At 37.4% G+C, this 23666-nt stretch overlaps 2 protein-coding genes across 3 annotated transcripts in view; both read left to right on the top strand.

Annotated features, from left to right (window-relative positions):
- Positions 1-20698, top strand: part of LOC103813101 (macrophage mannose receptor 1-like) — a 33209-nt gene extending 12511 nt beyond the window's left edge. The window contains exons 12-30 of one of the 2 annotated variants that reach the window (XM_009086315.4): positions 766-965; positions 2386-2513; positions 3115-3202; positions 4361-4505; positions 5554-5589; positions 5711-5886; positions 6407-6474; positions 8050-8150; positions 9118-9254; positions 10278-10392; positions 10897-11093; positions 12295-12385; positions 13759-13991; positions 14811-14976; positions 16049-16201; positions 16632-16748; positions 16961-17122; positions 19157-19189; positions 19814-20698. In XM_009086315.4, coding sequence (XP_009084563.3) covers positions 766-965; positions 2386-2513; positions 3115-3202; positions 4361-4505; positions 5554-5589; positions 5711-5886; positions 6407-6474; positions 8050-8150; positions 9118-9254; positions 10278-10392; positions 10897-11093; positions 12295-12385; positions 13759-13991; positions 14811-14976; positions 16049-16201; positions 16632-16748; positions 16961-17122; positions 19157-19189; positions 19814-19983 — 2516 coding nt within the window. In that variant the 3' untranslated portion in view covers positions 19984-20698. Of the gene's footprint in view, positions 1-765; positions 966-2385; positions 2514-3114; positions 3203-4360; positions 4506-5553; positions 5590-5710; positions 5887-6406; positions 6475-8049; positions 8151-9117; positions 9255-10277; positions 10393-10896; positions 11094-12294; positions 12386-13758; positions 13992-14810; positions 14977-16048; positions 16202-16631; positions 16749-16949; positions 17123-19156; positions 19190-19813 lie in introns of those variants that run through there. The other variant, XM_050971821.1, reaches the window with a different exon arrangement.
- A 2171-nt stretch (positions 20699-22869) lies between these two features.
- LOC103813100 (macrophage mannose receptor 1-like) overlaps positions 22870-23666 on the top strand; it is a 33010-nt gene continuing 32213 nt past the window's right edge. The window contains exon 1 of the mRNA XM_018909366.3: positions 22870-23054. Coding sequence (XP_018764911.2) covers positions 22898-23054 — 157 coding nt within the window. The 5' untranslated portion in view covers positions 22870-22897. The remainder of the gene's footprint in view (positions 23055-23666) is intronic.

Genomic DNA, 23666 nt, shown 5'->3' with positions numbered 1-23666 from the left:
AACAAACACATGTATTAAATTGCCATAAAATGATGGAATTATAGCTGAATTTCATTTCAGCTCATGGCACCGTGGTAAACAGGTCCATTAAGACATCAGGTCTGTGCCCAACAGAAATTAAAAAAAAAAAAAAACCAAACAAAAATTCTCAAATAAAATTTTAAAAATACTTAGAATATACTTAGAAATTAAGAAAGAGCACAAATAAGCCATCTGAATAAACCCATTTTGCGCATTTGACTGCATCTTTGGTGATGTAGGCAGCTCTGTCTCCCTCTGAGAGAACAATCGAAAATTACAGCAAACATCATGGGATAAGTTTCACCCTGAAGCTGTCTAGGTTTGCATCCCTGCCCTCTGTAAGCACTAGTGGGGCTGCTGCCATCTATGTGAAAACCACTCATGAACAAGGTAATGTTATCTCATGTAAAACAGGCCTAACATAAAGAGAAATGAGATTCTCACTGGAAAACACAAGATTTCATTGTAAAAACTCTCACTCTACTTTCTACCCAGAGAATTAATTATGCAGAATATTTAAAGTGGGAAAAAAAAAAAAAGAACAGTAGAATTCTATATTGATCATGACCTTCTCAAACAGAAAATGCTATTCTGCCTGTATGAAAACTATCTAAACCACAAATTTTCTTTTCAAATGTTATTGAATGGCAAAAAGTGAATGGCTGCTGCTCAAAGATTTTGACAGAATTTATAATTCACACTTTAGAAAATATCCAGCATGTTTGGTTTTTTTTTCTCATAAAGGAAATAATCCAGGATGTGTAGCCATGAAAACAGGGATTGCAGCTGGATTATGGGATGTTCTTGACTGTGAGACAAAGCAAAAATATATTTGCAAGCAGTGGGCAAAGGGTGCAACAGTTCCACCTGTTCCAGCTACTGCTCTGGTCCCCACGTGCCCTGAAGGTTGGGTGTCAAACAACCATAGAAGTTCCTGTTTTAAAGTAAGTGCCTGAATAGTTAAAATAATCAGCTTGGGTGGGAAAAAAAAAAAAAAAGAAAAAAAAAGAACTGGCATCTTCATTTTGCAATATCTGAGATTGAAATAGAGCAAAATCCAAAACCCCCAAAATTCTTCTAAGGAAAATAACCATGAGAGGGGAGAAACTAAGGAAGAAAGATAAGGTTGAAGGGGGGGAAGGGAAGGGAGGGGAGAAGGGCACAGGAAAGAAAATGAGGAAGTTTGTGCTTCAGGGGTTGAAGGAACTGGAGCAGGAAATGGAAGAAGAGGAACATAAATATTGAGGGCCCAGAAAGACATAAAGAAAAGAAATAGAAAAGGAAAAGAAAAGAAAATAAAAAGAAATTTAAAAAGAGGAAACAACTCCATATTAAAATTATTAAAAGGAAAATGTAAAAATTCTGTATTAAACATCAGAGGCAGCAAAGCTGGTTTTGTTGGTATTGCTCTTTATGTCTTTTGTGCAAAGATGTGTTTGCCTGAGACATGGGACAGTTCAGGGAACAAACAGAGAAACAGTGAAGTGTAACCTCCAGCAGCACAATGCCTAAGGATGGAGCTGGCTAAAATCAGAACATTACCCCACCAAAAAAAAAAAAAAAAAAAAAAAAAGGATAAAAAGTCATGTGAAAGGTTAATTAAACCAGTGTTTATGAAGGACATTTACTTGAGAGTTTCTGATGCAAAGCTACAGAAACTCTCAAAGCTGTGTTTGAAGTACAGTCAGCTGTATCTGAGCAGGCTTAAAAAAGGACTTTGAACAAGAAATGAGTGTAATGTGCAAACAGTGATTTGGGATCATGCAAAGTTGAAATGTGATGAGTGTAAGCTGTTAATATTTTTTATCACTTTATTGAGTTAATGAGCCCTTCTCTTTTTTTTTTTTTTTTTTTTTAATTTCTTCCAAATTCATCTGGAATGCTATTTATTTGGGCTCCTTTACCCTCAAATCATAATTTTAACTTTGGTCAAATCTGTGCTTACTGTCTCTTAAACCAGTCAGATATCAGGCTGCAAATGTAAAGTGAGAGTTGTAAATTACCGTGGGGTCATTCTTTTGCCTGAATCTTCAGACTCCTCCCAGACCATTTTGCCTCTCAGCCACAGCTACACTTCTTTCTCTTCATAAGGAAGTTGGCTTGTGCACTTCTTCAGTTAAAACAAATTAAAGAGAGTTGGGGAGCTGTATTCCCTCTTACCTTCTAGGAATTTTTTTTTTTCTCCACTATGCAAAGTAGGTAGGCAACCCTAGTGTAAAAATTCTAGGAACAGAGTGTGAAATGCTATTTCTCCAATGAACTTTTACTTGGGTCATATGAAACCTCATTTATGTTTAAGCAAGACTATAATTCTTTTATTATTGTAAAGTGTATATAATATGTTTTAAATTAATTTCTCCATAGTGTTTTTGCAGATCAAATATTAGAAAGAAATCATGGTTTGAAGCTCGAGATTTTTGCAGACAAATAGGAGGGGATCTGGTCACCATTAACACTAAGGAGGAGATGCCATTACTAATCCAAGCAATGAGGTTGGTATTTGATGTGTGTTTATCTTACCAGATTCAAAAACTTTTCATATGAACTATTATGAATGATCTTGGATGACTTCTGAAATGTATGGATTCCTCAAAAGCCAAAAGACCTGTGATACTTTGAAATTTAACTATTCAGTACTATCTTAACCTTTTCATGGAGAGGAAGAGTGATTTGTGACAAGAAAAATTTTAAAAATCCACCACCAGTATCATGATTACTAGATTTAGTTTAGAAACATGAAATTAGTGGTATTTCTACAAGGGTAGAAAATATGATCAATGTATCTACTTGAAGTAGATATGTATCAACCTTTCAGTGGTCAGTGCTGAAATCACTTTTTGAATCTGTGAAGGTTTTCCCTGACTGAATAGTACATTAGGGCAATACATGATCAATACCACTAATAAGTATGATAACTGAGCTATTGACACGGAACCATTTCTATGAAGAACACATGGATGCACTTCACCAAAAGTAATAGGGAAATTTGCAACTTCGCTGCTTTCACAATGTGCTCTAGGAAGTTCAACTATGTATTTCTGGGGTTTTTTGTGCTGATGTTTACTCACTGCTCTGTTCTGTACCTTCTTTTAGAGCTACTCACTGTATGTTTGAAAAAGTTTGGCTTGGTATATTTTCCTTGAATCCAGATGAAGGATTTGCCTGGAGTGATGGCTCTCCAGTGAGTATCTTAATTTTTCATCATATTTGTTTGCTAAAGATATTTTGGGATTTGTATATGTACTTTTTGGCTTTTTGCTGTTATCCTCATTATAGAAACCACCAGTCTTACAAACATTCATGTAGCTGCTAATCTCTTTTGTAACAACTAATATCACAGCTAAACATTTGAATACATGGAAATTATCTGCATCTCATCAGATTCTGCAGGTTTTCTGTGTAACACTCCAATTTATTTTCTCTTCCAAGAAGATAATATTCACACCTAAGGTCAAAACACGAAAACATAAATGTCTAAAAAGTTAATCAAACAGCGAGCATGTTTCCCAGTATACTCCTGAATCCCCCAGTAAGTGATGGCTCAGGGTCTCTTAGAACTAGAGCTCATATCTGTAATTTTAATTTATTTATTTCTGGGACTTTGTCCAGTCATCTCTTGAGCCCATGCAGATGTGAAGAACATTCTTTAGGAGCCTACTGTTTATTACCCTCCATTTACTACTACTCCCTATTCTTTGGTTTTCTTTAACACAAGCAAGGACCTTTTATCTTATCCTGTTTAAGAAAGGGATGTTATCAGGAATTCTAGGCAATAATAGGTAGTTTGTATCACATGTATCTCCCATGCCATTTGGAAGTCAGTTTCTTCAGAGGTACCTCCTTTAGATTTGTAGGACAAGACTTCTCTCCCTAAAGTCACAGTCCCATCCTCATAAACCACAGAGAAGAGAAAAAGTAATGCTGAATTGATGCATGACATGGTCACTGCCACCATGAGATGCTGGACAATGTAATTTTGAACCAGGCCAGGTGTGGAGTGAAAAGTACCCTGTCTGCACATGATTAGTGTGAGTGATATGTGGATAAAGTTCACAGCTAGGCAAAGTTCATTAGAAACAGCTCCTCTGCCTTTTTCTCTTCTGTGTCTATGGCTCAGCACACACACAAAAAAAGCCCTCCATGGCAAGACAGCCATGTCTGAACACTGACATCATTGGCCCACTGTAAAATCCTTATACATGGAACTTTCCCTGTGCTTCCAGCTCTTTTTAGCTAAAACCAGAACCTCTGAGACAAAAGCAATTAGTTTCCATTTTCCTGTGGAACATACAGCTACCGAAAGAGATGAGAAGAATAAGAAAGTTGATTTCTTCTATAGGTTAGGTACACAAACTGGGATGGTAATCCAAGGAACTCAGGACGACTCCAGTTTTGTGGCTCATTCCATCGTGGGGGAAATTCTCAACCATGGTCTCTTTCAGTCTGTCAAGTACAGCATAACTGGGTTTGCCAAATAAAAAAAGGTAGATTTCTTCTTTTTTTGCAAGCTGATTAAAAAACTTTAATTAATAGTTGCTTTCTAATTTAAGTTACTGGAGAAAGAGACAAAATTTTGAAGAACTGCTTTTTCCAAATGGAGGTCAAGAGCATTAAGTAACATATTGTGGGATGAGATTTTTCAATTATGAATGATAAGAATAAATTGAAGTTTTTTTACATAAAATAGGGTGTATAAATAATCCATATATTTGCAAGATTACAAAATTTTTTTATATTAAGTATCTTTTGCTTTTATTTTTGTAATGTTGGAGTTAAGGAGTTGTAAGGGCTAGTATTGTATTCCTTACAATACTGGTTTTTATACTAACACAGGTGAAGCTAAAAATCAAGTATGATATCTTTGTCAGATGTCTTGGTACTTCAGGTTCTCCTGTAGGATTCAACTGGTTTTGGAAAAGCAATGGTTCATAGCAGTGCTATTTCTTTTTCTATCCCAACCAGAAATAACTCACAGTTATTTTATATATCTATATCATCTGTATCTATACATACATATATATATATATATATATATATATGCACATACATAAAGTCGTATTTCCTTTTGTTTATGAATAATAATCAGAGACTTCTTTTTGGTAGAGCTAAAATAAAATCTAGTGGAAATTTTCTCCCTCACGATGAAAATACCCCCAGGTGAATTACGGAATATCGACATATGGATCAGTAAAGGAGCTGTATGCCACAGTATAAAGTGCTTCAGATAAGTCTGCTGTGACTTACAGGCTTGGAAGAACAATTTTCCCTTGCCTTGCTTTGTGCAGGAGTGTGATTCAGCCAAAGCTGTGGCTTTGCTGAAGTGAAGCACAGCTTATGATATAAATTTAATGTAGATGACCTTGCATATTGAGCAATGTGAAGCTGAACTCTGTGGCTAAGCCTGCTCACTAATCAATGGCAATGGGGTGAAGGATCCTGCTCTGTTTCTCTCTCTTCTTGCAGTCAGTCATAAGCTGCATCATAACACACTCTAAAGAGATGTATCATGCCTTCTATTTTCTTCTTTTGCAGGAGTGTCATTAAAACCTGAACCAATTGACACATATGGTAAGTATTTTTATCTATTTTTATTATTATTAATATTATTTTTTTCTTAAAATTCTTATTCTAGAAAAAGCTTTTGTCTTCTACACATAAAAAATTTAAGGGTAACTTATTTATCTTCTAGAATATAAAACCACTGCAGATGGATGGGTCATAAATGAAGATAAGCTCTACTATATCAGCAAAGAACAGGTCTCCATGGAAAGAGCCCAAGAGTTTTGCAGGAAGAATTCTGCAGACCTAGCTGTTATTAATAGTAACAGTGAGAGAAGGTTCCTAACGAGAGCACTAAAAGAAAATGTAAGAATCATTATAAACAGACTGCCTAAAGTAGAAATGCTTTTGACAATGTGCTTGCAAAATTTGAGTTGTCTCAGAATCAGAGGCATCAGCATTTTTGTTAATGAAAATTTCCCAAATGCACCCTTTGATCTGTGGGATTTGGCCTCCCCTGCTCCATGCCAGCTGGGCTGATGCAGTTAACAGGAAGAGCGATGTGGGAAGGTACCAACTGCCTTGGAAAGCAGCTGGCCTTCCAGGGAGAATAAAAATAAGTACCAGTTTCTGGCTCAAAATCTGCTTCTTTTCTACTCCATCCTAAGGGCCTTCAGAGCTGCAGGTCTTGGCTCTGATGTCCCAGATGAAAACCTGACTTCTGTGCCTGAGCCTATAAACATGTTTCAGTGCTTAACTGCAAGCAGGTGCTTTGCTGCTGTGGACTTCAGTGGCTGCTCTGGACCTAATAAATGGTGTTTCAATTTCTGCTTGTTTTGCTTCAAAGATTTCTTTTATTGATTGAAGCAGAGTCTTTCTGATTTAGGAGAGCTATGGGAGAGAGCCAACAGGATACTTCATTGGTCTAAGAGTGAGCCTTGATAAAAAGTTCAGGTAAGTTAAGATGATCAGTGAAGCTTCTGACATGTAGAGACAAATAGAACATTCTATGAAGCTGGAGGGACTCAACATGTTCTCTTGAAGGTCTGAAGGTTGTTCCACATCCCATGTACAAAGCAAAATGGAATAGTCCTAGAATATTCTAAAGTGCAATCGTTTCCTCAAAAAGAAATAGTAAAAGAACCTTTTCTTTCCTTGAGTAAGCGCTTAGCCAAAGAAAATCCTGGCAGCTCTACTCTCCATACACACTTTCTCAAGCATCTTCCAGAGATTTGTCCCATAAATTTGAGTGATACTTTGCTATACTGAATTTTATACCTATGAACATACATACACTTAAAACTTGCCCTATATCATAGGGTTTGGCTTTCTTATGCTTTTTGTCTATATATCAGAGGGGTTCTCCAGAGTTAGGAGGACACGGGCAATGACTACAAAAAGCAGTCTCAGCAAACTTCTATTCCAGGAGAAAAGTCAGCAGAAATTTACAGTACAGAAACAGTAACAAGTATTCTGAAAAAAACCAACACTCAAATCAGCTCAAAACTAAGCTAAGAGATACCAAAGAGCATGATACACTGCTTACCTTCCTACCTGCTAGTTAGGATGTGCCTGGGGGGTGAAAAAAAGTGCTTCTGAGGTTGATCTGGAAAAGGTCAGAGGAGATTTGGCTTTAACCTTTCTATTTAAATGCCACTGTTGAGTGTATGTAAGTCACTTACCTTGAGAAAGGCAGAAGAGGAGTGGGGAAAGAAGACTGGGTTGGTAAAGACTTTAAACTCCTGATTAAGGAGTCAAATTAGGGACGTAGAGCATTCCATGGATCCAGTGAGAATCTCCTTTATTTAGAACAATTCTATTAGTGGCAGCAAGACATAGATGATACAGCTGAATTTTTCCCACTTCAGGTTTATTGATCTAAATTCAGAAATTCTGACTAAAACATGGTGAAAATCTTCTCTTCCTCCAATAGCATATATTAAAGTAAAAAGCAGGTAAACACTGAGGAAAAAGTTACAACTTTGGTACTTTAAAAAGGATGGTTTTAAAGTTGACAGAATGTCCTTAAGTTTACAGAAAAATAGAATACTCCCCCTACCCTCCCACAGAGCAGGGCAAATCCAGAGAAAAGTATTTTCATTCTTGTTTTCACCCACAAAAACACCACAAAGGCTCAGACTGAAAAGCATAGTATTACCTAGGAATAAAATAGTTCTTTTAATAACTATTACAATAAAAATAAGTATTAAGATAAAATTTTAATATCCTTCTCTGTTGTATGCATTATGAATAAATGATTTTGATTTCTCTTATTAAATGTTGTCAAAACTATCGTGGCCATCAACGGAAAATATGCTTGGTGTATTTTTTTAATTTGCAAGCAGAAATATTTTATAGAAATGTCTTCAAATTAGAATAATCAAGTAAAGAAAGGGCAATCTCTAATAGTCCCTCCCATTGTAGTCTGTTTCCATAAATCCTCATAGACATTCTTACTCATGAGGTGTTCATTAAGACTACCATGTCACAAATGAAGGTATTAATTAATAACTACTTGTTGTCTTTAAGCTGGGTGGATGGAACTCCAGTAACCTATGTGGCCTGGGCTCCTAATGAACCCAACTTTGCAAATAATGAGGAAAATTGTGTGGTTATGCTGTCAGAGCATGGTAAGTGACAATACAACACTATTAGATTTGATTTGTCTCTGCTTTGATTATAACTAGTGCTGTCAAACATCTGCTGTCAACTGTCCCACAGTCTTTGGTAGCTGTTTTCTGCACTTTCTTTCCAGTGACAAACCAACGATGCAGTAACTCTTCCCAGGCATGGGACCATCAGCCATGGAAGAGTCTATGCCCTTAGAATGGGGAGTTTCAGTACCATGAGTTATTTAAAGCAGAGGTTTCCTTCTGGGTTTTTGCCTTTTTACAGGGCTTTTCACTACTTTCAGTAAAAATTTGAATAGTCAATCTTCTCTACTATGAACTTGAAAAAACATTTATAGCAGCTAGAGGAAATGGGAGTTGAAGGTACAAGTCAATGAGGAAACAAATACATCTAATGTCCTAAGATTTTTTACAAGTACACTGGAATGCAAATTTCTTGCAAATCCTAGAGCTCTGTTTCCTCTTGGGTCTATTTCTGTAGCTTTAATTATGCTAGTGAGAATTTTGTACATATGTATTGATCTCTTAACTTATTTACAAATAATCCATGCAGTTTGTTTGAACATCTATTGTGCCATTAGATTGATCAGATTGATCTGGCATTTCTTATCTCACCAATTTCTGAACCATTTTCTTTCCAAATTTGCTTACTGGTGTATTTCCCCTGTTGCCTGCAATGTGATGATGCCAGAGCTCACAAAAACCCCCATGAACAGGTATGGACACTGTGGAGAGAGCCCTGAACAAGGAGCAGATGGGTCAGGGAGCTCAAATTAACTACAAGGATCTGGAGTATTGTTACTATTAGAGCTTACTTGAAGGTGCCAGGTCTACTTTGCCTTCAGATCAATCTGTAGCCTGAAATAAAAAACAGAGAGAACTGTGTTTATTTTTAAAAAGTGATAAATCATTACTACTAAATATTAAATACTATAATATGTTGAATTTTTATCTTTTTATTTTCCAGGCTTGTGGAATGACATTAACTGTGGTTCTGCCAATAAATTTGTATGTGAAAAACATAACAGTTCTATTAATTCAACATTTCCTTTTCCACTGGTTCCTGGAGGATGTCCAGAAAGTTGGATTTTTTTTAACAACAAGGTATGTCAACAAACATCTTCAGTAAATTGTGTAAAGCAGTAGAACTGAAGAGAAAACACTGAAAACCTCACATTTTTTTATGAATGTAAAGTAAATCTGGAGAGTAATTATTTGTCAAAATGTTCAGACTGGATAGCTGGGTTTTTGTTTTGAGGTGACTTAGACATTTAACTTTGCAGAGAAATACAGTAAAAGTAGATGTATGCTGAGTACATTTCAGAGAGCATAGTTTGTGCAGGCTTAAAATACACTGTTACTGTTTAAGAAAACCTCTCCTCCTCTCTTCATGTATGCTATTTTGTTTAGAAATGCAATTTTGTTATGGTCAGTCTTGTAAAAAGGGTGGAAAGGTTTGGAAAGAATGTATTTGAGCAATCCCTTCTGCCTGCAGGGGTTCACAAAGCTTTGAATTCAGAAAGATGATGCCTACTACAAGTGTTTTGAGGACAGCTTTGCATTCAGACATAGCCTGGAAGTACTCATTGCTGTAAGACAAGAGTTTGTACCAATCTGAGTTGAGGCTCCATCTACCAGAGGCTGTTTTGTCTACTTTATGTACACTGTGCTGTTATTGCATCCTCAGAATGCTAGGTCAATGTGCCAAAGGATATTTCACATCCTTTGGCAGGATGAACAGCTGTAACCACAGCTATCAGAAGGAGGACAAAGCACAGCAGAGATAATTCCCTGCAGCTGTGTCACCCAAAGCCACATTTTCTTGGTTTCCAATGATTATTACTGCAGGAAGAAGGCAGATGAAAATGTGAAAAGTGATTATGTACTTGACCTCCTTACAATCAGTTCAGTTGATACCAGACTCCCAGATTACACCTTGTACAGTGAGGAGGGATAAGTGTATGCCTGGATCTGCCTCTCCAGACTTTCTACTCTTGAGCTCTATCACTCATTCTAGCCCTGATTTCTTTTTCTGCAGAAAAGTACATCTTAGAGCTAATTGATAACATTCACATATAATAGTTCCAGTCTTTGCTAGTTTGAAAAAAGTGCTTGATTTTTTTCCAGTGCTTCAAAGTTTTTGCTTCCAATATAACAAGAAATCTCACGTGGCATGCTGCACAAGATGTTTGCTTCAATTTGGGAGGAAACCTGGCTACTATACCAAATGAACAAGTGCAAGGTATGTATATGGGCTCTATTGAAAGAAAAAAATCTCAATCTCTCACAAAAGAAACTGCTTTACTCTCCAATATAAAATATGAGATTACCTGATGAAAATTGCTTATTTGCCAGGTCACTCCATGGTTTATTTTAACTTCAAACTCCAAGGCAATAGCTAAAATTATTACATAAAAGAAATAAAGCTTGTTTCTTGTTCTTTCAGTTGCTTTGTTTTCTTGAAACTTCCAGCGTGTTCTGAGGGTGGTTCCACAGATCTTTCATACTGACAGAAATCTGGATTTCCTGTTTCTCTCACTGGCAACAGGACTTTCTGAAACCCTTCGTGTGCATTCACAGTGGGGAAGGGATGCTTATCTAAACATTTAATTGACTGCAGATGGGCTGTGTAGGGGAAAATATTATCCTTTCATTATGTCCCCTGCTTTGGGCTTTTGCATATTTTCCCTCTTTTGGGCAAGTTATGATGAGCTTTCCTTAATGAGAAATCTTTGTTTCTCTCCAGCTTTCCTTTTCTATCATTTGAAGCATGCCACAACTAATGTTTGGATTGGGATGAATGATATCAACAGAGAGTCCACATTTCTTTGGGCGGACGGAAGCACTGTTTCCTACACCAACTGGGTTAATGGTGCACCAGAAAAGCAGCAAAGCTACTTTGACTATTATGAGTTTGAAATAGTGACAGATGATGCTCTGGAGGTACAGGAAATTTAAGTAACTTCTATAATTTGGGCAGCTAGTTGATTTTCCTAAAAGAAAATTTACAGCAGCAAAAATAGGATGCTGGAACAAGTCCTTTTGTAGGCACAATGGGGTTTAGTAAATCATCTGATAATGATTCCAAATACACCCAAATGTTTGGCAAAGGTTCTGTAGAAGAGGGATCTTAAGCCTTCCATCTGAACAGCAAAAAACAGCTTTGTAAAAAGAAGGTTGGAGAAACTTGGATCAGTTCCTCCCCAAACTGCATTAATGCAGATACTAAAGCTGCAACACCAAACAAAGACAAGGTATGATTAGCCAAAATTAAGATTTTTGATGCTATAATTATTTGGCTGTGTGCATGTCCCACTTCTGGCTAATGTTCTCCCACACTGCTTTACTCATTTCTGAGGGTACAAATTGATATCTTCTGTGAAATTACCCTTTCTCTGCAGAAACTCAGGCTCTTTTCCAAAGGTGGTAATTTCTGAGGAAATGATTGGCAGTTATTCACCAAAGATTTTTAACATCTGCCATCAGTCAACTTTAGCTAATGACTAAAACTTATTTAAAGCAGCATAAAGGAGAAACCTGGGTGACATGTCAAAAGACTGCCGTGGCCAGTCTTGAAATCAGAAGAGTCATGAAGGAAATACTGGAGCAAGTAAACATAAGGAAGTAAAGAGAAAATATTTTGTTGCACCTGATAATGGTGACTTGATAATAACTATAAAAAACCAGCAAAGGGCATCTGCTTTCTGCAAGAAAGTCTGCTTCAATTAGACTACTGTAGACTAGAGCTTTTAGCAGTAGTTCTTCTATTGTTTTTCTCATTGATAAAAGTGTTTTGAAACAGATCTGCATAACTGTAAATCAGAACAGAGAAGATTTATTATAGGTACCTTAGTCACTTATACAGTCATTATGGGGTTCTTAGTAAAACTGGAACAATGGGTTTTAATTGACTTTCAGACTGTAACCAGCACCAGTAGAAGCCTGGTTCAAATTTAAAAGGTCAGTAATAAATACCAGGTCAAGCTGCTGGGCAGAAACCTAGGCCATTTAAACTAATTTAGGCAGGTGTTCAATGAGCTCTGCTCCTCTCTGCCATCAGGCCTGCACTAGCAGTAAAGGAGCTTCAGCTCACCCCCTCCCCACTGCCTCCTCTAATGGCTGTGCCTCTTCCCCTCCCCTTCAGACAGATTGTGTCTTCATCACGAAGTCAGATGGGAGGTGGAGAGATGATAGCTGTGACAACGAAAGAGGCTACGTGTGCCAGATGAATTCATGTGAGTTCTCTTCGACCCAGGCTCCCAAAGAGGAGGAATACCTTGGTTAGATAGGATGAATACATAACCTGATGTGACTCCTTCCAGCTTTGAGTCTCATTCTGCATCTCAGGCTTTCAGAGCTCCATCACTATTAAGGCTGTGCTATGTTTAAAGTGTAAATTTTTTCACAGAAATTGCTGGAGAGGAATCACTATCTTAATCAGGGGTTTTGTTCCTAATCATGAGTAATGCTAGAGAATAATAAATAGCTTTTTTTTTTTCTCAGTAAAGTATAAGAGGTTTAGGCATCCTAAGTGCAGTATAAATCATGTTCTTGCAGTGATTTCCCATTCTCTTGGGAAGATCACTGCAAGAACAGAATCTGAGCAGAGCATTTAATCCTCTCTCACAATTTCTACTGAATGCCAGGTGATGTCAATCAAAATGTACAGCTTCCTGGAAGTGTCTTTATTGTAGAAGAATATTGTTATGTTTTTTTACACCAAAATGAGTAATGAATGCTGAGTCTACTCCTGTAGAATTTTAATTATATAAATTACAGCTGTCCAAGCACATAACGAGAGTAGAGAAGACAAAGCACTGATAACAAAAAAATTTTGCCTCAGCTTTATTAAAGTAAAAATTTTCCCTGATCCCTCACTTCAGCCTGTTCACTCTCAGCACAGCCAACATGCTTGTAAGAAGACCCCCTCCCCTCACAGCAAATATATAGTTTTATGGAGGCATTTTTAATTTTCTTGATCCCTGTTCCTGCTCTTCTGAATACATTTACAATCACAAGGGTGGAAATGTACACTGCCTGACTCAAACATGTAGGCAACATTCTGGCAACCCTTACAGACAGGTCAAGAAGTTGGAGTGAACAGCTAGTGGTGATCAATTATCACCAGGTCTCAAAGTCTTAGGCTAAGTCTAGAGATTACAACAGTTAATGCCTTTAATGTCTTGTCCTAAGTTCCAAACTTCTATCTTCTATCAGAAATAAATGCATGCTCAGACATTCAGATTTAGTCAAATAACTTAAAGCATAAAATCTGAAATATGCAGTTTAGGAGTCTTAGACTGGACCAGCCAACTCTATAGAAAGCATACTCTACTTCAGGGCATCCAGGATTTCACTCATCTAATTACATTAATAAATTTGCTCCATGTCTTGAAAGTTATGTTTGGCAAATTTTTTTTTGTTTGTTTTGGGGGGGGGGGTTATTTGGTTTATTTTTTTTTATTTAGGTTTTTGTTGTTGTTTTGTTCATGAACTTAGAAAAAGTGTTTGACTTATTGACTAGGACCTTTTGACCAATTTTTTATAGCTGGCATGCTGCAGAAGAGCAATATGTTGTAAATTCATCCATTCAGTTTTTCCTCCATAGCTCCCTCACTGCCTGAATTCCCAACAACAAGTCCAGCCTCTGGCTTTACTCGTTATGGGGACAGTAGCTATTCAATCATTTCATCTGAAATGCTATGGGAAGAGGCCAGAAGAAATTGCCAAGACAAATCTGCGGAACTTGCCAGCGTTTCAGATGCCTACACCCATTCATTCTTGTGGATCCAGATGCTGAAATATGGAAAACCTGTATGGATTGGTCTTAACAGCAATATGGTAAGTGCTGGATAGATGGGAGGGACAGGTGCTCAGGGAATTTTCCTGCTCTAATAGTCCTCTGGATGATCAGTATTGAACAGTGGAGCAATTGTATTCTGAATGGCTTCACTGTGTAAATGCACAAAAAATATAGAGGTGCTGTTAGAATAAGTCAAGGATTTTCATCCACCAAACAGAGTGAAGAAACACAGAAAATGCTAGCAAGAAGCAAAAGATGAAAGTAAAAAGTTCTAGAAACAGAAACAGAAGTCAAGCTGCAGACTGAGAGTCAGAAAGTGCAGCTGGTCATACAGTGACTGTTGGCCACCCTGAAAGTCAAACACCATGCTATACAGGAGGATACTTAGAGCTATTAATATATTAATAGAAGTTACTGTGAGTATTAGGGAGATATTTTAAGACTTAAGATGACTGTTTAATGTCAAGTAATCTTTATGCACAAATAGCTACAAATTTTAATTTAAATAAAGCAGAGCAGAGAGGACAAATTCTCTGTAATTGCTTCTCTTGATGTAGGATTTACTAAATGACCTAAGATGGCCTCATCTGATTTTCTTGCCATATTGCAGAAGTTTGTTACTTCAGAAAAACCTTCCCAAAAGCAATGCAGTGTTGAATACTGCTCATATGTAGTTCTTGTGTAACTCAAATTGCCCTGTGACATTGCTTAGAACAGTGAATGGGGTTTTAAAAAATGGCCCCTTTTTTTCCAAAAAAAAAAATCAAATGGACATATGATTATATTTACACTATATTTGTGTGACAGAAATTTTTATGTTAAAAACAAATCTGTTGCCAGAATTCCTTTGTTTTCAGACTGGTGGCTATTACAAATGGACCAATAACTGGAAAACCAGGTACACAAAATGGGCAGCTGGGGAACCAAAGGAGAACAATGCCTGTGTTTACCTTGATCTTGATGGTACTTGGAAAACTGCATCTTGCAATGAAAGCTACTTTTCAGTTTGCATGATATCAGATGGTAAGCAAAGGCATGTAGCAATTTTAAAGACACATTCCTAATTCCATAAACCTGCCTAATCCTAGAGACTTTGCTCTGGTTTGGGCTACCCCTGCTGAAGACAATGCTTCAGGGTAGCACCTACCTCCCAGCAGAATGTGGATGTTTGCTATTGGATGATGTATGAATTTAGGCTCTTGTGCAAATCCATATGGCTGCACTGCTATCATGGTAAAACTCTTTCCATAAAATGAAGCTCTATCTTCAAGGTATATCTTGCTCTTCACAAGACACGACCATAAATCACACGGGTCTGTGTGTAGTATAAGTATGTGCTGGGTTTGTGCACTGACTGTATGCACTTCAGCTGGGGAAGGTCACACACCAGTGTCACTGAGCCAAAACACAGCCAAGGGTTTCCCTTCCATTCACTATTGCTAGAGCTAAAACTGTAAGAGCCTTGGCAATGTGAATGCTACTCTAACTCTTTGCAGATATATGCAGAGCCATGTTTGCATCTAGATTTTGTATAATCGTGCTGTTTTCCTTCCTTTATGTTTTAAGGCTGCATACATTTGGTCTGCTTATGCAGTGCAAGATCCATCAAAGAGAATTGGAGTTGCACCATGATCAGAAACAGTCTGATTTGGCAGAGGCATGCTCCACTGATGGCTTTTTTTTTTCTATAAAGTGACAACACTGAGAGACCAAGCAGCCACACAACATGGGACTGTGGCATTAATGATTCATTAGCCTACAACAGCTTCTGTGTTGTGAAAATGCAAATCTGAGATTTTTATCATCCCTCAGGGTTTGCTTTCTTCACAGTACTGCCAAGGCAGTTAGTTAGATGTTGCAGGATGCAATCTGATTCCATGTCCTGAGAAATGTGATTTGAGAAATAAGATGTTCAACACTTTTTACTGCCTGGCTCTCCTTGTTGTCTGGGTTGAGGGAATGTGGGAATAGTCATGAGTAGATGTCAAGACAAATAAAGCTGGGTGAGAGAAATCCTACACTATTTACACACAGGTCATAGAATCAGACATGACTCACAATGCAATACCAATTTCATACCATTTGGCTTCTTTAGAGATAGCTCCTACTGACCCTGCTGAGCTGCCTGGAGACTGTCCTGAAGGAGATGAACTCCAAGCTTGGATCCCTTACCATGATCACTGCTACTACCTTGAAGCATCAGCAGGGAGAACTTGGGGACTGGCCTCCCTTGAGTGTGCTCACTTAGGTGAGAGCCTTCATTATCAGCTAAAAAGATTTGCACCAATGTTTATACAAAACTATAATGAAAATGTAAACATATTGATTAAAAAAAAAGTTTGAATTTATTTTTTTAACCTACTAAGCTATTCTAAGTCTGCCACAATTAAAATAAGCTGACATAAGTCACTTTGTGCAGCATTCTGTCCTCTCAGGTCTACAGCTTCCCTGTGTAGGAGTTCCCCATTATGTCCTGGCTTGTGGGATACCCTCTGGGGGCAGCAGTGGGGGCCACAGGCTCCAACTACCTCCAGGTCATTGTCTTCTGCAAGAAGCAGTGGGGACACCAACAGAGCAGCACTAGTACAGGAGCAGTTGTTTGTACAGACTAAAAAGAGGAGGTCATCACAGAGGTTACTCACATAGGTTATGGTTATTTGCTTATTAATGCCTTTCAGGAGCTACCTTGGTTTCAGTAGAAAACATGGATGAATCTCACTTTCTGACTCATAAAATTCAACCACTTGGAAATAAAGTAGGAGGCTTTTGGATAGGACTTTACCAGAATGTGGAAGGTATGTCTAAATTTCAATTTTTAATGGAAAAGTGCCTTGCTAATAAGAGAAAATTGAGGATGACAATATTTTATAAAAAAAACCCCAACATGGGGTTCTGCTGAAGAATGGCTTTACTATAGTTATTAAAAGTAAATTGCAGAGGTAAGGAGTTGAAATATTAATGAAATAGATAAGTTTTAATTTTTTTTACTCTGGGAGTTGCTCTGTAGGCCAGTGGTTGTGGCTAGATAATGCTGTCCTGGACTTCGTTAACTGGGAGGAGAAAGAATTGGATGTGGAGCATCAGTGTGTGGAAATAACTGCACCATATGGCTACTGGGACAAAAGTGATTGCTCTGCTGAAAAAGGATTTATCTGCAAAAAACCTAAAGGTAAGTGCTCAGTGTGTCAGCCCTTAGTGACAGGACAGATCTGTTCACTAGGAACTGTTACAGCCCTTCACCACAGCTCTGGAAGTCATTCCTGGCAGTTTGGTTTGGCATATCCCACTTCTCTAACCATTTGTAGTTGCCTGTTTTTGCAGACTGCAAACTCTCCAGATCACTGTCTACATGGAAATACAGTACCATCCTGTACAGCCTAGGTTGAGAATGAAACTTTGAGAAACTTTTGAGTACCTAACACAGGTGTTGATATGGCACCTGTCAAACCCTTGTGCAAGGGTATGACTATTCCAAGAACTGATTATTGTAACAGTTATTATACCCTTGCAAGGACGAATCAATGTGGATAATCAGTCTTTCTCTTCCAGCTTGTTAGTCTGAAAAAATATATTACTTCCCAATGCACCAAACTGGCTTCATGTTGGCCCTGATTCAGTAATGCCTTAGGGATTCTAAAAGGTCACCTGTTTGTATTGCAATAATGAATGATGTGAGGAATACTTCCATTCTAAGTGAAAACTTCATATTATTAGAGAAGCTGTCTCATCAGCATTTCTGGAAAAATTCAGTACTGGATATACCAGACTAATGCTTCAGAGATAAAACACTACATGGATTATTCCCAAGTGGAGATACAAAGGAAATTGTCTGCAAGAAAGCAGTATCATTTTATTCTTCTAACTTAGATGTTAAAAGTCAATCTATCTAACCTAAAAATGATAGGCAGCCATCATTAAATCCTTGCACTTTCATTTGTAGTAGCTGTGGGATCAAGTTTAGTTTTCCAGCTTTTGTATTGTGTATTGTTCCCAGTAAATCATGGGTAGCATTTCTGTCCTGTGTTGAAAACCAAAAAAAAAAAAAAAAAAAAAAAAAGATTTTACAGGCAAACTGACTGTAAAGCCAGTTTTAAGATTCTATTTTTCAGATGAAAAGTTGAAAAAATTTTATTTCAATGCTAAAGACATCTCAAGACATGGTAGGTAGTGAAAATTTGGGGTTAGCTCATTTAGCTCATTTACTCATTTGGGGTTAGCTCATTTTAGCTCATTTACTCATTTTCCAAGTATTCTTTAATTAGAAAAAGATGCTGAACTGTAACCGAGAAATAGTCATCTCCCATGCACTGTTAATTTCTGTGCTTAAATCAGCACATGCCCATGGCAGTAAATCAATTAATCCGTATTAAAGACTTACTAAAACCATCCAAATTACATCCCATCCTACACAGTACTAAAATAATAAGGAATCTCTAAAGTTCATCCATTGAATCATACAGAGCTCCCATATGTACTATTTCCTGCCTTAGGAGGGACTGGTTTGTATCTATTAATTTTCCATTCTGATTTGCTTCCTTTTTACATTTTGCCTTTAAATTCTCCTCTGGGTATCAAGGGTGTTAGCAAACTAATGTAGAAGAGCCAAGAGGAGAAATATTTTCATGATAATTTAGAACTCTTTAATTCTATGTGTGTAATTCTTCTTTTCTGAGGGCCAAACTGGAGTTTTTTGCAGTTCTTCAAAAGCAACAAAACAATGTTATAAAAGTCTTTCATTTTTCTCTGTTTTACATAGAGTTGAGAAGGAAAATTACTCATGTGATTCAGCAGGCGTTTTCTTGGAAAGATGTTTAGGAATCAAAAATTTTGTAGCAGCTAGACATGCAGAGCTTCCAAAATATGCCATGTAAAACTAACCTCTAGAGTGATACATCATGTTCTTAGTACATTCAAATTAATATTTCAGGAAAAATGTGAAAAGATGTTTTGAATGAGCATAGAAAAGAATCAGTATTTTAATGTTGGTAATATAAAAACAATATAAATTTCAAAAGTGGATAAAGTAATGTTAAGTAGGAAGGTGAAAGCTTGCCTCAATTTGTTGCCTTTTATAGCAGACATATATGTTACTAATGCAATGGTAGAACTTTAAGGGGTTCTGTTCCTGTACTATTTCTGCAAACAGTCAAACATACAGATTCTAATAAAGTGTCATGTGATTTCTCCCTGAAATTCATTGAAGATGAGCCGAATGGGAGTCCTAGAAAGCAAAAAGGTAAGAGCTTTCATAAGAAAACAAAGAAAAATCTAAACAGAGGAAGAACTTAAACTGAGTTTTCTGAACCCACTCTCTTTTAGAGAACAAGCCCTGCTGAGGGTTGCAACTATCAGTCTCTCAGGGTGATACCACGGTGCCTTTCAGATGCTCGGGAGCACTCACTTTTCTTGGCCAGGGGGACTGCTGCAGGGCTCACCCTGAGCTGGCAAGCTCAGCACTGACCACACTTGAGAAGAACTTTTAGAACAGCTACAGAGTGCTTTTATAGGCTGTCAGAAACTATGTAGCTGTATATGAAAGTTTCTGACAAAGATATTATTGTAAATCATGTCACAAAAATATTGTAAAACTAATTTCCAATAATTAGCATCCCATACCATCTAAGGCATACATTTTCATTACAAGCATCTATTGCATGCATTGTACACCACTGTACCCCAGATCCACTAAAACCACATTAGCTTTAGGAACAGAGACCTGATTACTGATCAGCAGCAATTCAGGGCTCAGATTTACAGCCTTCAAGTTCAGGCAGGAGAGGGTATCTCCTTTATGCTTTTCATGTTGTATGTGGAAATAAAAACTATTATGGTTTCTCACAGTTATGTGGATTCATTTCAGGCAAGGAAAAGAATGAAGTGACTCACCCTCCTGTTCATGTCTCTGTTTGGCCACTCATTTTCTTGGCTGTTTTAACTGCTTTTGGAGCTGGCATGGCAGCCTATTTCTATAGAAGAAAAAGAGAAAACCAGCTCTCGACAGATTCTGGCAATGAAACATTATTAAGATGATGTCTTGGTGATAGAAGACTTGGTGAGAATGGGTCCTGTGGCATGTTGTTTGGAGCAGCAAGTTACTCACTGAAATTAAAGGATGGATCTGTTAAAAGTCTGTAGTGAGATCTTAAGTGAGATCTAGTGTAACCTCACAGTAAACATTACACAAATTAAATCACTTTCCTCTTTTAGCACTAGCTGATTTTTTTTATCATGCATATTTTACAAAGTCAGAATTAGAGTTTGATGCTACAATTTTGTAGTGATCAAGGAATCTGTAATGATCAAGGATGTACTGAAAAAGGACTATGAAAGTCAACTAGTAAGAATGAATGCCCAATAAAGTGTGAGTGAATATCATTTAGAGCTGCCTTGCTGTGACATTGTGGGCACTAAAAAAAATCTCAAAAATTAGAACCTGTCTAACTCTTTTGCAAACTTGGACAAATTTAACCCCAGAAACTTCACTGCATCAGACCAGTACTTTTACTGTTCTTTATGGCTAGATCCTATTACACTTATAAAACTGCTTCATATTCTTTTCTCAGAAAACTTTGGGATAGAAAACCTTGTCTTGTTCATTTTCTGCTATGGAAAACACAGTTAATGTCAGTAAAGAATATGAGGATCGGGTATAAGTTGTAATCATTTTTCAATTCAGTTATGTGATTTTTAACTGTATTATGTACATTTACATGAATTAAAATATTCATGCAATCACATTTTTGCTTTTTTTTTTGTTAATGCTTTGAAATAAATAAATAAATGAATGAATAAATTTTCTATTAGTTTAATTTTCAGCTTTAGCATTCCCTGTGAATCAAGTGAGGCAAAAGGGGAAGGGGGGTGCTCCTGTCAGCACAATAATTCTTTTGTCAATAACAAGAAGGGCTTCTCTCCTGACCACTTTGAATTCAGCTTGAATAAGCACCAACTTCCCATTTTTAAATGCAAGAAAAAGGAACTGAAAAACTAAGGAATGAAGCAGATGGTTCTGTACTAGAAATCTGCTAGAGACTAAATTTTAGATGTCAGAAAAACAGAAGAAAGCACTACAAGATAGCTTTTAAGTGAGTTGCAAATACAAACTAAATGCTTTGTGTGAAAGAGTGCTTAGCAAATATCCCCAGGAAACAACCTGCCTTCCCCAGGCTGCACTGTCTATTGAGCAAGCTGGAAAGCTGGGAAAAAGAAAAAAACCAGAAAAAAAAACCCAACCAACTAATGAAATTGCTTTCCTAAGCAATTGAAAAACTGAAATCCAGTTTTCTTGGTGTAAATCCAAACAGGATTGTAGGGCACTGCTGAGAACAGGTTATTGCACAATGTGCTGCGCAGCACACAAGATACTGACCTCAAAAACTTTGCAACTGGCATGAAGCTACTTGGTCATGCCAAAGGGGGAGCTCTGTAGTACTCAATTCCTCTTTTAGCCTACTCCAGTGTCTGCATTAATCTTTCCCCACCGCTGTAGCCCTGGATGAATCCTCACAAGCATCCATTTATGCCAGAGGGAGAAGAAAGCCCAGTTTGAACCAGACCCAGGCTGGCACTTAGTGAGCAAAATGAGAGAATTGGGCAGGGATTGTTTCCTCCAAGTATTTTACCTTGGGATTTGTCAGAAAATTTAATTTTGTTATTTTGGATGTATCTGAAAAATGGTTTCACTTAGGAAAGCCAGCTTCTACTTGTGCCCCACCACATTGCTGCCTGTGGCACCATTCAGGTCTATGACTTAGAGCTACTCTTGCAAGCCTTGCTCCTGCTAAACCCTCCCTTCATGTCACCAGGAAATAAAATAGTTATTATTAAACAATTCATTCAATTCCTAACTTTGCTGTAATCCCCAGACACTTTTTTTCAGAAAATGTTTTTCTCTCTTACTACTTTCTACAGCCAAGTCAACAAGTTTGTCTGGTTTTGCAATAATTTTCCCCAACACTCTTTTAAAAACAAAAGCAATGATAGCTGCTCCTCCTATGACATCTACTGTTCAGCTGCTATATATATCTCACTACTGGCCATTTCTCTTCTTGATTTTTTTTCAATTTCATTAGCACAACTTCTAATTTCACTCATGTAAATAAACAGAAGGAATAGCAGGACTTGTGAACATTTGCAGTAGGGCTTTGCAGCATATTAGTACAAAAACTGCCATGCCAATACAAGTCTTCAGAGGAGCACTTTGCTCACAGGTTAAAGGGATTTAGCTTGTCTTTGGCTTTGTCATGAAACAGCCTCATTAGGAATTTCTCAGATAGATAAACATATCCTTTTACTTGGTAAAGTTTCAAAGTATTCAAAAATTTAAAGTATTCAAAAAGGCAAAAATTTCCTTTCTGTTACGTGGAAGCTTACCACTAGAATACATTGTTGAACATCACTTTTTTTCAGGTCTTTGACAAGCAATCAAGAACAACCTAGCCCCAAACTGGGATCAAATAAATGAACATAATAAAGCCAATTTTGCCTCAAAGTGAGCAAGAGCTCATAATGCACTAAACCCTGCAGTTTCTGTAAAGTTTGCTCACTTTCTTCTGCATATATAGTGCTTAGACATTATTGCAATGTATTGAACCACTGGGATTTTGTCTCTGTTTGTTTCTGAGATGTAAGGGTAAAAATGGAGGGCTTTAATTGATAATATTTCACTTTGAGTTTCTTGTCCCCAGTTCTCAAGTTGCTTTTCCAGGTCTGTCCTGTGTAGCACCCCAACAACTAACTTGAATTAATGTTAGCAATGTCACAGAAGATGACAAATGTCTTCACCTCTACTTACAAGGATGGAGACTTCAGTTTTGGAAGGGAGCTGCTGTTCAAAGGGAGCAGTGTTTACAGTGTGCACTCCAGTTATTTCAAAATACCATGTGACAGGACATTTCCTTATTTAGAGTACAGAGCTTTATCCATCTACCCGTTGACACAGAGAATGACCCAGCACTATCTGCAGAGAGAGGGTTTTTTATATATTGCCAATCTTCCATCCAACTTTTGGCAGAAGAATGGGAAGCAAGTTACATTTGCAATGAGTTTCTCCAGGTTTCTAGTTTTCCTTTCCCTCATGCAATGTTCACTACAGTCATCAGGTAAGTTTCCTGTTAGTTTTGTATTAAACTAGATATGAAAATGCTTTACCTTGGGCAGATTTACAGTTTTAGTGCATAGTTTGATTATTTTGTACATTTTATCAGATTTGCTATATGATCAAAAAAGTATGTTAGGTACCCCAGCAGATCTTGTTTCACAGAATAAAAGAGTGGGGGGTGAGGGGATAATGGAAAACTTGAGATAATAAGAGAAGGATCTTTAAAATGGAATTTCTTTCTGTAGAAATATTAAATCAGATGGCACTGTGTGGGAGGGAAATGAAAGAAGAGGAAGCATGGACCTCTTTCCACTTACCTTCCTCATCACACCCACGGTGCAGTGATCAGTGGAGGGGTTTACATATTTACACCATAGCTGTGTGAGTTTCTCTTTCTGCCCCACGACATGAGGTGTGAGAAGGAAGAACTGGCTCCTCCCCTCCAGCCTCACCAAATTAGAAGAGCAGCTCTACTCTCAAGATGTTTATCAGTCATTGGGTATAGTTATAGACAGAAATGGTAAAGCAGTAATGTGTGGAGAACTGAGTGGAGGAACGCGTTTGCATGAATGTGAGACCAAGAGTCTATATCAGAAATGTGACCATAAAAGAA

Source organism: Serinus canaria, chromosome 2 (genome assembly GCF_022539315.1).
Source record: "Serinus canaria isolate serCan28SL12 chromosome 2, serCan2020, whole genome shotgun sequence".
Classification (NCBI taxonomy): domain Eukaryota; kingdom Metazoa; phylum Chordata; class Aves; order Passeriformes; family Fringillidae; genus Serinus; species Serinus canaria.
The sequence above is the reverse complement of the archived record's forward strand: the minus strand, read 5'-3'. Positions and strand labels throughout refer to the sequence as shown.